Source organism: Dioscorea cayenensis, chromosome 2 (genome assembly GCF_009730915.1).
Source record: "Dioscorea cayenensis subsp. rotundata cultivar TDr96_F1 chromosome 2, TDr96_F1_v2_PseudoChromosome.rev07_lg8_w22 25.fasta, whole genome shotgun sequence".
NCBI classification, from domain to species: domain Eukaryota; kingdom Viridiplantae; phylum Streptophyta; class Magnoliopsida; order Dioscoreales; family Dioscoreaceae; genus Dioscorea; species Dioscorea cayenensis.
This window is the reverse complement of record NC_052472.1, coordinates 21983890-21996741: the sequence shown is the minus strand read 5'-3', so window position 1 is coordinate 21996741 and position 12852 is coordinate 21983890. Positions and strand designations below refer to the sequence as shown.

The 12852-nt window shown below is 33.3% G+C and overlaps 2 protein-coding genes across 4 annotated transcripts; one reads left to right on the top strand and one right to left on the bottom strand.

The window, feature by feature from the left end:
* Positions 1-951: 951 nt before the first annotated feature.
* On the bottom strand, positions 952-5441 carry LOC120277526 (F-box/LRR-repeat protein At3g48880). Of its 3 annotated transcripts, XM_039284397.1 has the most exons (5): positions 5341-5441; positions 5180-5212; positions 2751-3126; positions 1624-2273; positions 952-1103 (listed from the first exon to the last, which is right to left on the bottom strand). In XM_039284397.1, the coding sequence occupies exons 3-4, from the start codon at positions 3104-3106 to the stop codon at positions 1658-1660; spliced, it is 972 nt and encodes a 323-aa protein (XP_039140331.1). In that variant the 5' UTR covers positions 3107-3126; positions 5180-5212; positions 5341-5441; the 3' UTR covers positions 952-1103; positions 1624-1657. The 3 variants fall into 3 exon arrangements, with proteins under 3 accessions (XP_039140331.1, XP_039140324.1, XP_039140339.1); XM_039284390.1 differs by lacking the exon at positions 952-1103 and having other exon boundaries at positions 1161-2273; XM_039284405.1 differs by lacking the exons at positions 952-1103; positions 5180-5212 and having other exon boundaries at positions 1161-2273; positions 5341-5431.
* A 5313-nt stretch (positions 5442-10754) lies between these two features.
* On the top strand, positions 10755-11998 carry LOC120274909 (zinc finger BED domain-containing protein RICESLEEPER 2-like). The gene is made up of 3 exons (XM_039281453.1): positions 10755-11149; positions 11288-11837; positions 11954-11998. The coding sequence occupies exons 1-3, from the start codon at positions 10755-10757 to the stop codon at positions 11996-11998; spliced, it is 990 nt and encodes a 329-aa protein (XP_039137387.1).
* The last annotated feature ends 854 nt before the right edge of the window (positions 11999-12852 follow it).

Below are 12852 nucleotides of genomic sequence, written 5' to 3'. Positions count from 1 at the left end.
TGTTCATTTGTTTATTTTTTGAATTAATACAGTCTCAATCCGCTTAGACAATTTAAAAAAAAAATTATTCATGTAATTAAGCGCACATTATTTTTTTCATCTAGTGATCATATTCTCTGTGCCTTTGAATTTTTAAGTTTTTTTTTGTGCTTTTTTTTTGTTTTAATTTGCTGTATTCTATTCTTGGTTCTTTTTATAATGAATTCATGATTTATCTATTTTTATAAATAAATAATAATAATAATAATAATAATAATTTCAGGGGGTCATAATGTGAACATCAGACTAAAGGCTTGAGCTATAAGCTTTTTCTTTAACTATGATTTAAGCTTTGATTTGACTGAAAGAAGAAGATAGCATTCATTTTGATTAAGATGAACCTGAATTGACTCCACCGTTCATGAAGGATTTATCTTTTACATTTAAATTTTTTAATAATTTCATATTCTTTGTTATATATATATATATATATATATATATATCTGCAGACACAACCAAACTTGTTTCTATTTTGATCTTTCTCCAAACATTGGATACCAAATAATTTAGAGCTACCATTGACAACCAAATTTTATTTTATTTTATTTTTTTTTTTACAATAATGAAGAATACTTTAATTATTATTCATGTAACTATGTTATTATTAAGTCATAAAAAAAAAAGCTATTCAAAGTTTCAGAAATTGCAGCCCCGGCATAGACAACAGAAAAGTTCACTTTGACTTTCGAAGTCTGGGTTTTATTTCTCTAATTGCCACAAATATTTATAATTTATATTATTATGATCACAATTTTTTTTAAAATACAAAAAACCACTTAATTATTCTCTAATAAAATGGTTTCCAGAGGCATATCAATACCATATCAGCAAACTTACCGAAAATCACCTTAAAACATAGCAATATAACCACACGTGCGACCAAAGAAAAAATTAAAAATTTTGTAATCACAACGATATAAATTACAAACATTTATGACCTTAACGGGAATAATCTCCTTAATTTTGTATGGTTGAAATAGACAAAGCAATAGAGAGATGCAATAAAATTAGATACTTGAAATTCAAACTGTATTAACTCTGTTTATTTGCAACCAAGGAGATTTCTGCATAACAAAAAAATGCAATGAATTATAAGGAAAGGAAATAATAAATACTTAACCTGTGAAAGAAATCTTAAAAGAGCAACTCTCATTAGCAGCAAATATATAGCAAGGATATACAGTAACACAAGTTATCGCGCATTTGATCGATACAACAATTACACCTAAAAACTAGAAACTTCATTCTGCATTTTCAGCATCATCTTAAACAGGGATGATAAAGCAGAAGTCTTACGTCTAACAAAACTTACTCGAGGTGATTCCATCGAAACATCAAGGACTTAGGTTATATCTTGATCCTCTAGTTCAATTGTTCAGAAAAAACATGAACCTATAGGAACCAGAAAACTTCGTTTACATTTATCAAAATACCATATTTACTTTCATCAACTAGAAAGCACACAAAACAACAAGCTATGATTATTTAGTTTGTGATGCCAAAATAAGGTAATAGCTGCAACAGCTATTATTTTTCTTTTCTTTTCCAGACATGGACAATAAAAGAAAACTACCTAAATGATACCTGTGCGGCACGGATTATGACTTACAGATAGCACTCAGTCTCGCAATGCTATATTCACAGAGCTTTGATCAAACAACTTGCCATAGCCTTCCAGAGCAAGGCAGTTTACCTCGTCCAAGCGCCAGAACCAGTCCTCGTACTTCCACCATCTCATCAGACCTTCATCTAAAATCATCCTCTGACATGTAATGCATGAGCTGCTCTGGCAGTACAAGAATTCACGCAACCGGGAGGTTTTGCAAAGAATGGATTCCTCGAGTTCCTTGACCATCCTCGATCCTGGAAATGTAGTTGATCGACCTTCAAGCAGGAAACAGTGTGAGATGTTAAGCACCTCTAGATCCTCCATGACATCCAAAATATACAGTAGAGCCTCCTTCATCAGCATAGAGCACCTCACACTTAAGACTTTCAGTTTTGGGATATTAGCTGCTATTGCTAATGCAAAATTCATGTCAAAGGAACCCATGACCTTCAGTTGGGTAAAGTTCTTGCAATTCCTGCTTATTTCCTCCATGATATATGGGGGATGAGCAATCCAAGGCATTGTCAGAGATTCCAGCTCTTGCCATCTTTGGATAGCTTGGCAGATTCCATTCTTTGTAATGCGATTCCAAGCTGGCAAAACTAGTCTCTTGAGATGAGGGCACCTGCTCAAATTAAACGACTTTGCTTGTTAAGCCACTAAATAAGCCTCAGAGAGAAGCACAATAATAAGTAGGAAACAGGAGTGCAAATCCCAGTAAACAGTTTCAAAAACTTTCGACTTTAGTGTACAAAAGCTAATAAGCACAATCCCTGTAATCAGGATTATAATATCAGAAAAACTACAGTAAAATATTCAGGCATGACTCATGTGTATCTCAAATTTATGGATCCATAATTCTGCAAGGTTTCCACAGAAGTTCATTTGCATTAGTCAGAAATGTCTTAATTCTGAAAATTCGCAGGTTGAGCAGTTACATTTTGTTCTAGGATACGCCCACCAAGATTACATGGCAATTCACATCCACATATTCATTTTTCCTAGTATGTTAGAGATGAGCATATATTACAACCAGAATTTTTTTATCAATAAAGGCCAAAAAAATGCTTTCAAAAATAGATTCATAGGGTTCTACATTTACCTTTCAGAGATGTAGCTAAGGTGATCATCTTTCATGTACAAATCGAAGTGGAATATCAAGCAAGTGATATTTCCACGACTAAGGGCCATTGCAGTTTTTAATACTCGAGTCAACCTCCTGTCAGACCTATCATCCACCCAAATATATGGTGATGCTCTAGTTTGAATAAAATTTGATTTCAGAAGGCCCAGATCAAAAGTATGCCATAGCCAAATATCAGAACAAGCCAGGCGCCACGAATGACAAACTTGAGAAACAGGGGAAAGTTCGATCATGTTCAATTCCTTGAAAATCTTTACTAGCACATCAGTTTCCATCTCCTCCCACCGTTTAGATGTAGATTTAACTTCTGCCATTGCTGAGTCAAGAACCTCAACTGAACAACAGAGTAAAGCAGAGCTTAAGTTAATGGAAATTGCTGTCAAAAGTTGAGTATTAGCAAAGGCACAGAACATCAACATGGAATACATATTCTTAAAAGCTAATTTAATTGCTAGTTGAATTTTATATATGGTATAACTGGCCACAATATTGCTCTATAGAAACCCTCTTTAGGAAGTTTAGATAGATTTACAAACTAGGAACCTCAATTGTACCTAGAATCTCAGATTGTATCATTTACACTATTGCAAATCAGAAATCCACAATAACAGAACTTCCTATTCTGACCACCAACTGGGTGAGGCCATTTTAACTGTAACCAATCTATAGTAGTCCCAACTAGTAAAGCAGTCAATTACCATAAAAGGCAAAATAAGCTACAACAGGAAGTAATAAAGATGATTTAGATGACAAAGAAGATGATCATCGCAACCTGGGGAACATCATAAGTGAAAGATTGCTTAAGAATCTAGGTGGAGTCAACAATTTTACTAATAAATTTATAACATGCAAGAAAACCTTGAAAATGAACACCACTTCTGTTTAATCCTTAAACCAGTAGCTATGACCAACATGACGGTTGATGACATGAGGAATCTCTAGGTTGAAGTGATCAACTAAAAGTAATAGTTTAGTTTGTGGAAGCATATCTTTCTGGGTCATAGAACTCATTTGATTTTCTCTTCTCTGAATTGTAAAAGTTGCCAATGTAGAGAGTGTATCATAAGCTTAAGTTAATAGTGAAGTTTATACCATTGTCCATGCAAATGCTATCATTTCAGTTACAATAACAATTTTTCCTATTACCTTGCCTGTCCTGATAAGTTAATTAAATACATAAAATATAACAGACAGAATTCAAAAAACGATAAAGTGCAACAAACAAATACAAGTGCACACAATTATCCATAAATCAAGCAAAATGCAAAAAGGCAAAAGCCACTTAAAAACCAATTCCTTTCTTAAGGTTTTGCATAACATATACACTTGAACTCAAAGTTGCAATATCATTAAGGGCCATCATGCTGCAACTCAAGTCCCAAATAAAAAAAATGGCAGTCTCCAATCAAATGGTTTTAATCTTGCTTTGTATTTCAATTTAAATGAAGAAGAAGTTACATATCATATCACACCCCATCAACAGCACAAAACTTTGAATCCAAGCTATGGCCCTTATATCAATGTTAACCAAGAAAGTGCCACTGAATACTACATTCAAGTGATAGTTTGGCTAAGAGATGAGGGAAAAGGTTGACCTACCTAAAGAAAAAAAAAATTGCTACTTGACTAGCCTTCTCAATCAAACACAACAAGATAGTATTCCTTTCAGTAGGCAAGGGCGAAGGGTTGCTATTGATCTACCTGAACCTGAAGAACTGACCACTTAGCCTCATCAGCAAAAGGGAATAAAGATATTGAACATATCAAAAATTCAAAACAAGCTACCTACAATGTTGATCATGGCATGTTCACTACAATAGAAACAGATAAACCTTCAGCCAGCAAAACTATGATAAAAATCGAGACAAATTAAGGTAAAAATACCACAATCAAGATAATATCTCTTGAGGACTTGAAGAGTAACGAAATAATATAAGAGCTATGCAATTTTATTTTTGGTGTTTATGAAGTTTGATCTTTTTTATATTTTTAACAACAAACATATCATCAGCAACAGTCCAATCATCAAGTTTCCTTCAAATGAGACCTTCAAGATTTAACAAATTATGAAATTCCTTAACCATAACCACAAAAAGTAGCAAGATTTCTCATTTTAACAACCATTCACAAATAAAACTCAAATTCTTTCATAATCCAATCCCCAATTAAAACAAAAAAAAACAAAAATGAACAAAAATAAAACAATCACGCCAACAAATATTCAAAATCAAAAACACAAATTAAGCCAACCACGTCCTTACCCTAAATTCAATCCCTACTTCAATTGCATCAAAACCAGATGAACAAACAAAAAAACACACACACACAACCCCAATTAAATAAAAAAAGAGAGGAAAAACTCAAAATCTAAATAAAAAAAAACTCACCTTCCTCGCTTCCTCCTCCTCAAACCTCTCAACCTTCCAAGAAAAATTCAACAAAACAATCAAAAAACAAAGCAATTCCTCGAAAAAAAAACCAAACAGATCAAACAAATTCCAACAACATCAGCTCGAGAAAAACTTCAAACACAAATCGAATCACAAACCTCTTCCAATCAATCCATCTCTCCCATTTCCCCTCTTCCGCTTTGCTTTTTCCTCTCCGCCCTGAATTACTTCGCAGGCAATTCCACCCGAGAAATTGGACAAAAAACGTGACTTCTTGAAATTACCAAAAGTGCTTGTCTCCCAACTCTCCACTGAAATGACCAATGTGTGTTTTTTTTTTATGGGTTGAGAGAGTGAAAAATTTATAAGGATTACAGACCTGGTGCATTGCATTGATATCTTTGATTTCAATGATGATGTTTGGGGGCAAGAAGGACTATTTGAAATTTTACTCATGTACAATATTGTTATATATATGACTCATGTAATATGTACCTGGTGTGAATTGGAGTGGTACTTATGAAGTTGTCTCGCAATCGGGAGGCTTACATATATCATAATCCTGATCATTATTTTACATATACCTGGCCAGAATGCTCCAGAATATACTCAATGATCCCATTAAACTTCGTCTCCGCCAGAATCGCTCTGCTTTTTAATCTCCCATCGGTTAGATCTCACAACAGTATACTATCAGATTTAATATGATTTCGTTTAGCGAAAAATGCTATTTACTGCACTTACCCTCATGCAGAAAAATTAGGAGTTTTATTTAATATTTATTTGCCTTTTGAAACGTATAATAGTTGTGAACATACTTACAGAACTGAGCCTTAAACTCAGATTTGGAGAAGTATGAATAACTCAGCATAACCAGAGGCCAAGGACCAAAACTTAACGGATCTACCCTCTGGTACCAGTTTGAAATATAATAAAAAAAAATGTGTTTGAGATGGTTACTTCCGCCGAGGCCAGTTTGCCACGTCTGGCGTCAATCAAATATACACACACTTATATAATTTTGGCCTTTTACCAGCCCATGATTAACAGGATTAGCGTGGTCCAAGCTTAAACGTCATTACTGGGACCAACATCGTGATAAATTAACCGGCGCGACATTCCGCCCCGCCATAAGTGCAAGTGACCAAACCAACCCTCAATATATGAGCAGCTTAAGCCTGTCACTGTCACAGCAGTGGAAGTCTGTCATGGTAAAGCTATTTAGATGCGGGTCTGGTGGCCGATTTCATATCTAATTCCCCTAATGCCGAGGCACGTCATAACTTTTGGCGCCTGTCATGATATTTATAAAAAAACATATATATGTTAGTAATAGTTTAAACTAAGCAATCCGAGAGTACTTAAAAAAAATTAATTAATCCAAAGAAAATTAAGACCTAATCCAAAGGGTATGCACGAAAGAGGTACCCTACAAATCATGAGGGTTATAGTGAAGAAAATAAAATTTAAAATGCAGTGTTAAACTGAAATTCGTAGACTATTCTTTAAATAAATAAATTTTTATTAACATTTGAATTTGGGATGTATTTGCTTCTGTATGCACATGTAACAGAAGAATTCAAGAATTTCATGATTACATAGGTTCATAAAAAGGAGCTATGAAAAATCTTTTTCTCTTTACTTCCACTTTCTGTTATGGTTTAGCTCACCCTCAATGTTTCCTGTTTTATTGACTCATTCTTTTAAACTCTTTCCTTTTATTATTCTCACTAAAAATATTCATTAGATTGTGACTTATATATTAAAAAATTTTATAGTGATGCCAATGATCCTGTGTCTCAAAAGTTTAGAACAAAAATATCTAGAAATCAGCAATAGCATATGAAAATGGACCCACAAAATCTCTTCAAAAATATGATAAACTGTCCATAGAGAAACAACATACTCATTTGGAGACATTATTATACTCAGCATACATTGATGAATAATAATTTATTAAGCAAAACGATAGATATGAAACAAAATAATAGACACGAAATAAAGCTACAGTTACACAAGGTACAAACTCAGTATAAACTAGATCAACTATTACACGAACCTCATCTCCCTGGTGTAGCAACCGCGAATATCCGCTCTCAATCTCGATGACTCGAGACGCGTCCCCGTCATAGTTCAGAAAATATTGGTAACATCACATAGACGCACGTTGTCAAAATACGATAGCAAATGAATCAGTATATTCTCCGATTCCAAAACTCGCGAGCATTAACTCAAACGAATATCCATATAATACAGAGAAGTAGAATAAATGTTTGTAAAATAAAAAGACAGAGCACCACGTACAGTCTTTTATATGTCAATAGGCCTGTGGCCCACCCAAAGAGCGCAGGATTTAGATCTACATACTGGGGATCCTTCTATAGGAGGTGTTTTGTTTGGTAGTAGTTACAAAACTCCTCGTAGTTGGAATTACAAAATTCCTAAAGTAAGTGTTTGCTGAGCGATTTACGAACCCGAGTCTGAAACCTCTATTGATTTTTGGATGATTAAACTGCACATCCAAATTGATGTAGTTCCAAACCAAAGATTTTGATTTTCAATTAAAATTATAAAAACTAGAATTTAGTTAGAATATAAACAAATAAAATATATAATTAATTAATTTGATAAATGATCGGTGTTATATATATATTAATTTAATACACATTATATTAATTATTTTAATAAATAATTAATATATGATATTTTCATTATGATAAATTAGTATATATCAAATGATATTAATTACTCATATATATTAACTACACTATAATTATATTTTTATAAAAATATTAAATAAAAATATAATTATAGTGTAATTAATATTAAAAATATAGTATATAATTGATATATTATAATATATTAATTATTTTTAATAAATAATTAATATATTATATTTTTATTATAATAAATTAAGTATATATTAATTATATTAATTATTCATAATATTTGAGAATTTAATTCATATTTACATAAAATAAACTATATATTTTTATAATTTATATTAATTATTACATCAAACCGGTTTTCCAAATTTCAAATTTACAAATCCTCTAACTAAAGCACAAAATTCATGAGTCCACTCATTATAAATCACATCAAACCAAACACCGGATTGACTCTCTCAATTAAATACAAGTTTGTAAACACGAAATCATCGTTTTCATACTACGTCGGGTGGCAAATGAGCTATGCTACTCGTGAGCTACTCGGGAGATCGGCCCCGCAAGACTGAGTCTCGGTTCGATTCTTTCACGAGCCGGAAATGAGCTCGAGTCGCTTTAGGCTTATACGAGTCGAGCTCGAGCGAAATATACTCATCATGTGAGGCTCGCATGAGCCTAAAGCGAGCTTATATATTTATATATAATATATATATATTAATATATATAATATTATAATATATATATTATATAATATTAAATTATATATATTAGTTAAAAATATATAATTATATAACTATATTAATATTAGATTACTTATATTATATATATATTAATATATATTATGATTATTATCCTAACCTAATTATCTAAACTATTCAAGTATTCAACTAGATTCAAAAATTAACCAATCAACCATTCAATAATCAATTAGATAATTTAGATTCAGTAATCAAATCTAACTAAGAGTAAAGAGACTACCATCCATCACTAGATTCACTACCCTAACTCTCACATGCCACGGGTCACCACTCACAAGCTCAAAGTCGCTCTCCTCGCCTGCTCGCCCGTCCCCAAGCCATAAATCCCTGATTCCCACCGATCGGCCACTGCTGCTCGGCGCCGCTCGCATGGCTCGAGCTCCAGATCTCTTCTCCCGTCTTTCATTGACCTTGTGACCTTGTCTTTGCCGCGCTGACCTAGTCCCCTAGCCGGTAGTATATAGCATCTTCTCCATCCTCACCATCCGTGATCCATCAATCTCTTCCACGTCTTTACTCTCGATTTAGTTCCCTAGTTCTTCCCAAATCCTCAAGCTATGCTCTCATCTTCCGTCACGCTTTCGAAAGCAAATCAAATCAATCCACTCCCGTGAAGTTCTCCTCTCTCTCTCTCTCTCTCTCTCTCTCTCTCTCTCTCTCTCTCTCTCTCTTTGTTTTCTTTGAATCGAATTTTTTTCCCATCATGTGCTTTCCCTTTTAGATAGCTTGGATGTTGTCCATGTCGACTTCACCGTTTTATTAATGTGATGTAATTCATTGAACTATTAAGTCATGTTGATCTCTTTTTCCAAAATCGTATTTTTATTGATTGTAATGTGTTAGCAATTGAACTTTAGATTCTGATCTTGTATCTTTGTTTGTGGTAATTTGGATGTGAATTTGTGTTTAGTATGAAAAAGTTCAATTTGTTGGTTCTATATTTTTATATGCTTTTGTTAAATTTTGTAACTCATTGCCTTGTTGATTTTGATGAACAAAGCGGTGAAATTGAAAAAGAAAAACTGGCATGCTTATTTGGACCATCAAAAAGAGCCTTTGTGAAAAGAATTACTTATGGTATATGGTTTTTCTTGCAATTTACCTTCAATGAGCGCATTATAAGTATAACAACCTAATTTTTGTTAGTTTATTATGTAGATGTCATCTTGTCAAAAATAATTCAATGACTAGTCCACCATTAGAAGATGAATGTTCTCCAAATGCTACAACCAATACCAACATTAATACAACAACAACAACAACAACAACAACAACAACAACAACAACAACAACATACAAGAGAAGATGAGACATTTGAAAAGAGGCCAAAAGAACATCATTTGTTTGGTCTGAATTTGTTGAAGTTATTCTTCCAAATGAGGGATAAAGAAAGGACAGTGTGTCCATTGTAAGACTAGGCTCTCCATACTGCAAGTGGTGCCACAACTACACTGCAAGGCATTTGAAAGACGTGTTCGTTGAGAAAAACTGCTTTTTAAGTCAACAAACAAAGATTGGTTTTGAACAAAAAGAGAAGGAATGTGGTGGCATAGCAATAACACTGCATTTTCGGATGGCAAAATTGAACATGGTAAAAGATGAGAGGGCGTTGCTCATTGGATCCTAATGCATGAGCATCCATTTTTCCATTAGTCGAGGAGGAAGGTTTTAATATGATGCAACAAAGGGGCATGCCTCAATGGGAAAAAGATTTCAGTGTCACGACGAAAGAAAGATTGTATGCTTATGTGTGAGAATGAAAAGAAGAGATTGCTTTTGCATTGTTGAGAGAATGTCAACAAAAATCAGCTTTGACAACCGATATGTGGATGTCATCACCTCAAAAGATGGAGTACATGATTGTGACAGGACACTTTGTTGATATTGATTGGAAACTACAGAAACGTGTTCTTAATTTTGTGCATCTTACTCCGCCTCTTCGTGGCATTGACATTGCTGATGCTATATATAAAAATGTTGCAAGAATGGGGAATTGAAGGTAAAAGGTGTTCACAATCTCGGTGGATAATGCTTCAAAGAATGATGTTGCTATTAGAAATTTGAAAGACACTTTTGCAAGACATAAGAAGTTGCTTTGTGGTGGACGAATGTTTCATGTTAGATGTACGGCTCACATTTTTGAACATAATGGTTCAATTTGGTCTTTCAAAGATTGAAAGTGTCATTGAAAATATCCGTGATAGTGTGGTTCATATTAAGCAATTTGAAGGGAGGCTAATTATGTTTTCTAAGATTGTACAACAGTTGCAATTACCTTATAGGAAGTTGGTGCTTGATTGCAAAACAAGGTGGAATTCAACTTATGAGATGCTATCAGTTGCATTGAAGTTTAAAGATGTTTTCCCAAGATACAAAGATCGTGATATCACCTATGATTGTTGTCCAAGCAATGAAGATTGGGAAAAGGCAGAAAAAATGTGTGAAATTCTTGAAGTGTTCAATTCCACTACCAATATTATTTCTGGAAGTGAGTATCCTACTTCAAACTTGTTTCTAAATGAAGTTTTTCGTGTGAAAGAAGTGTTAGATAGAAAATATCAAGAGAGTGGAGATGGAGATAACTTCATTTTTGACATGGTTACAAGTATGAAAATCAAGTTTGACAAATATTGGGGCGAATGCAATTTGTTGATGGCAATTGGTGCTATTTTGGATCCTAGGTGCAAAATGAGAGCCATTGAGTTTTCATTTCCTAGAATGTATCATTCTTTGGAAGCACAAACTCATATTCTTGATGTGAAAAATTGTTTGTATGAGCTTTACAATGAATATCTTGTTGAGTATCAATCCATTGGTTCTGAGAATAGTGCTGAAACTACATCAATTGGTTGTACAAGTAGTGCAAGTGGTTCTTCTTCAGGATGGTCTCAATTTCAAGCATTTGTGAAGACAGTTGAAACTATTACTCCCCAAAAATCTGATTTGGATATTTATCTCGAAGAAGGGTGCTTTATTTGTGATGGAGATTCTCGCAAGTTTGACGCTTTGGAGTGGTGGAAGGCAAATACCTTAAAGTATCGTGTTTTGTCTAAGATGGCTAGAGATGTTCTTGCTATACCTATAACTACTGTAGCTTCTGAAAGCACTTTTAGTGCCGGCGGACGGGTTATTGATTCATATCGTGCTTCATTGTCTGTTGATACTGTACAAGGTTTAATTTGTGGAGGTGATTGGTTGCGTTGTCTTCATTGTGTGAAGAAAAAGAATAAGGTATGTTTATTAAGTGTTTTGTTTTTACTTGATTTATATAATACATACATACATAATAAGTAACACTACTAACACATATCAAGTTTCTTTTAATAATGCTTACTTTCTTATTGTAGAAAGAGAAGAAAGCAGAGGAAATTGCTCTTCCTATCAATCATTGATCTTTTTTGGAAAATGCTTGGAGTGGTGGTTCAATCTTTGATTTATGAAACTTTTTGTTGTATTTTCAATTATGATGAAACTTGTGTTTGATTTGGATTATTTAATTATGGATATGTTATTTGTGTTATTTGTATTTGGATCTTGGAAATTTTATTTGGATATGTTGTATTACTCTTCCTATGATCCTATCAAACATTGTTCTTAAAGTAGAGGATATGGAATGTGAACATCATGAAGTGCAATGGCAGCCTCTGAGATTTTCCAAGTTTTTTCAGGTAAATTTTGGTCCTTTTTTATCCTCTCGTTTGATTTATTCGCTTGGTATTTGATAGATCTTTTGATTGATTAGAGATGGCTTTAGTTTTTCTATGAATTTATCAATGAATGTGATAGATCTGTTTTGGTTTTTTGTTTTGGTTTTGGTTTTCCTGGTTATATGTCAGTTTTCTTTGCATGGTAGTCGGTAGATCCGTTCTGTTTTTCATACAAATTTCTTTTTCAGGTTCCAATGCTGCATATCTTCTTTTTGTCTGATGTTTCTGCTTATCATTTATACTAGTTATGATTATCTTTCATGTTTTACTGATTAAACTTGCTACATGTCATGGATGAATCATTGTTCTTTAACATTCTACATGAGTGAAATTATGAGTAATGTTGAATGCTAGTTTTCGGTTGATAGAGAACTCAATCTATTACTCATGCGAGATAAGTAAATAGTCACCAATTTGCTATCACTTCCATTTTGTTGTTTTCCTACAAGATTTCTTTTGTTCTTGTTCAATGCTATAATACTCCTTTAGATCATATTTTATTGTTTATCATTTGTATCAGTTACTGTTGTTAAATGTCA

What these genes read in the sequence shown, in the direction of transcription:
- LOC120274909 (XM_039281453.1), top strand. Translation starts at nt 10,755, where the DNA reads ATGGTTCAATTTGGTCTTTCAAAGATTGAAAGTGTCATTGAAAATATC. An exon ending in GTTTTTCGTGTGAAAGAAGT is followed by an intron (nt 11,150 to 11,287) that starts GTTAGATAGAAA and finishes TTTGGATCCTAG; the next exon opens with GTGCAAAATGAGAGCCATTG. An exon ending in GTGTGAAGAAAAAGAATAAG is followed by an intron (nt 11,838 to 11,953) that starts GTATGTTTATTA and finishes TTCTTATTGTAG; the next exon opens with AAAGAGAAGAAAGCAGAGGA.
- LOC120277526 (XM_039284397.1), bottom strand. Translation starts at nt 3,106, where the DNA reads ATGGCAGAAGTTAAATCTACATCTAAACGGTGGGAGGAGATGGAAACT. An exon ending in CTTAGCTACATCTCTGAAAG is followed by an intron (nt 2,274 to 2,750) that starts GTAAATGTAGAA and finishes TAATTTGAGCAG; the next exon opens with GTGCCCTCATCTCAAGAGAC.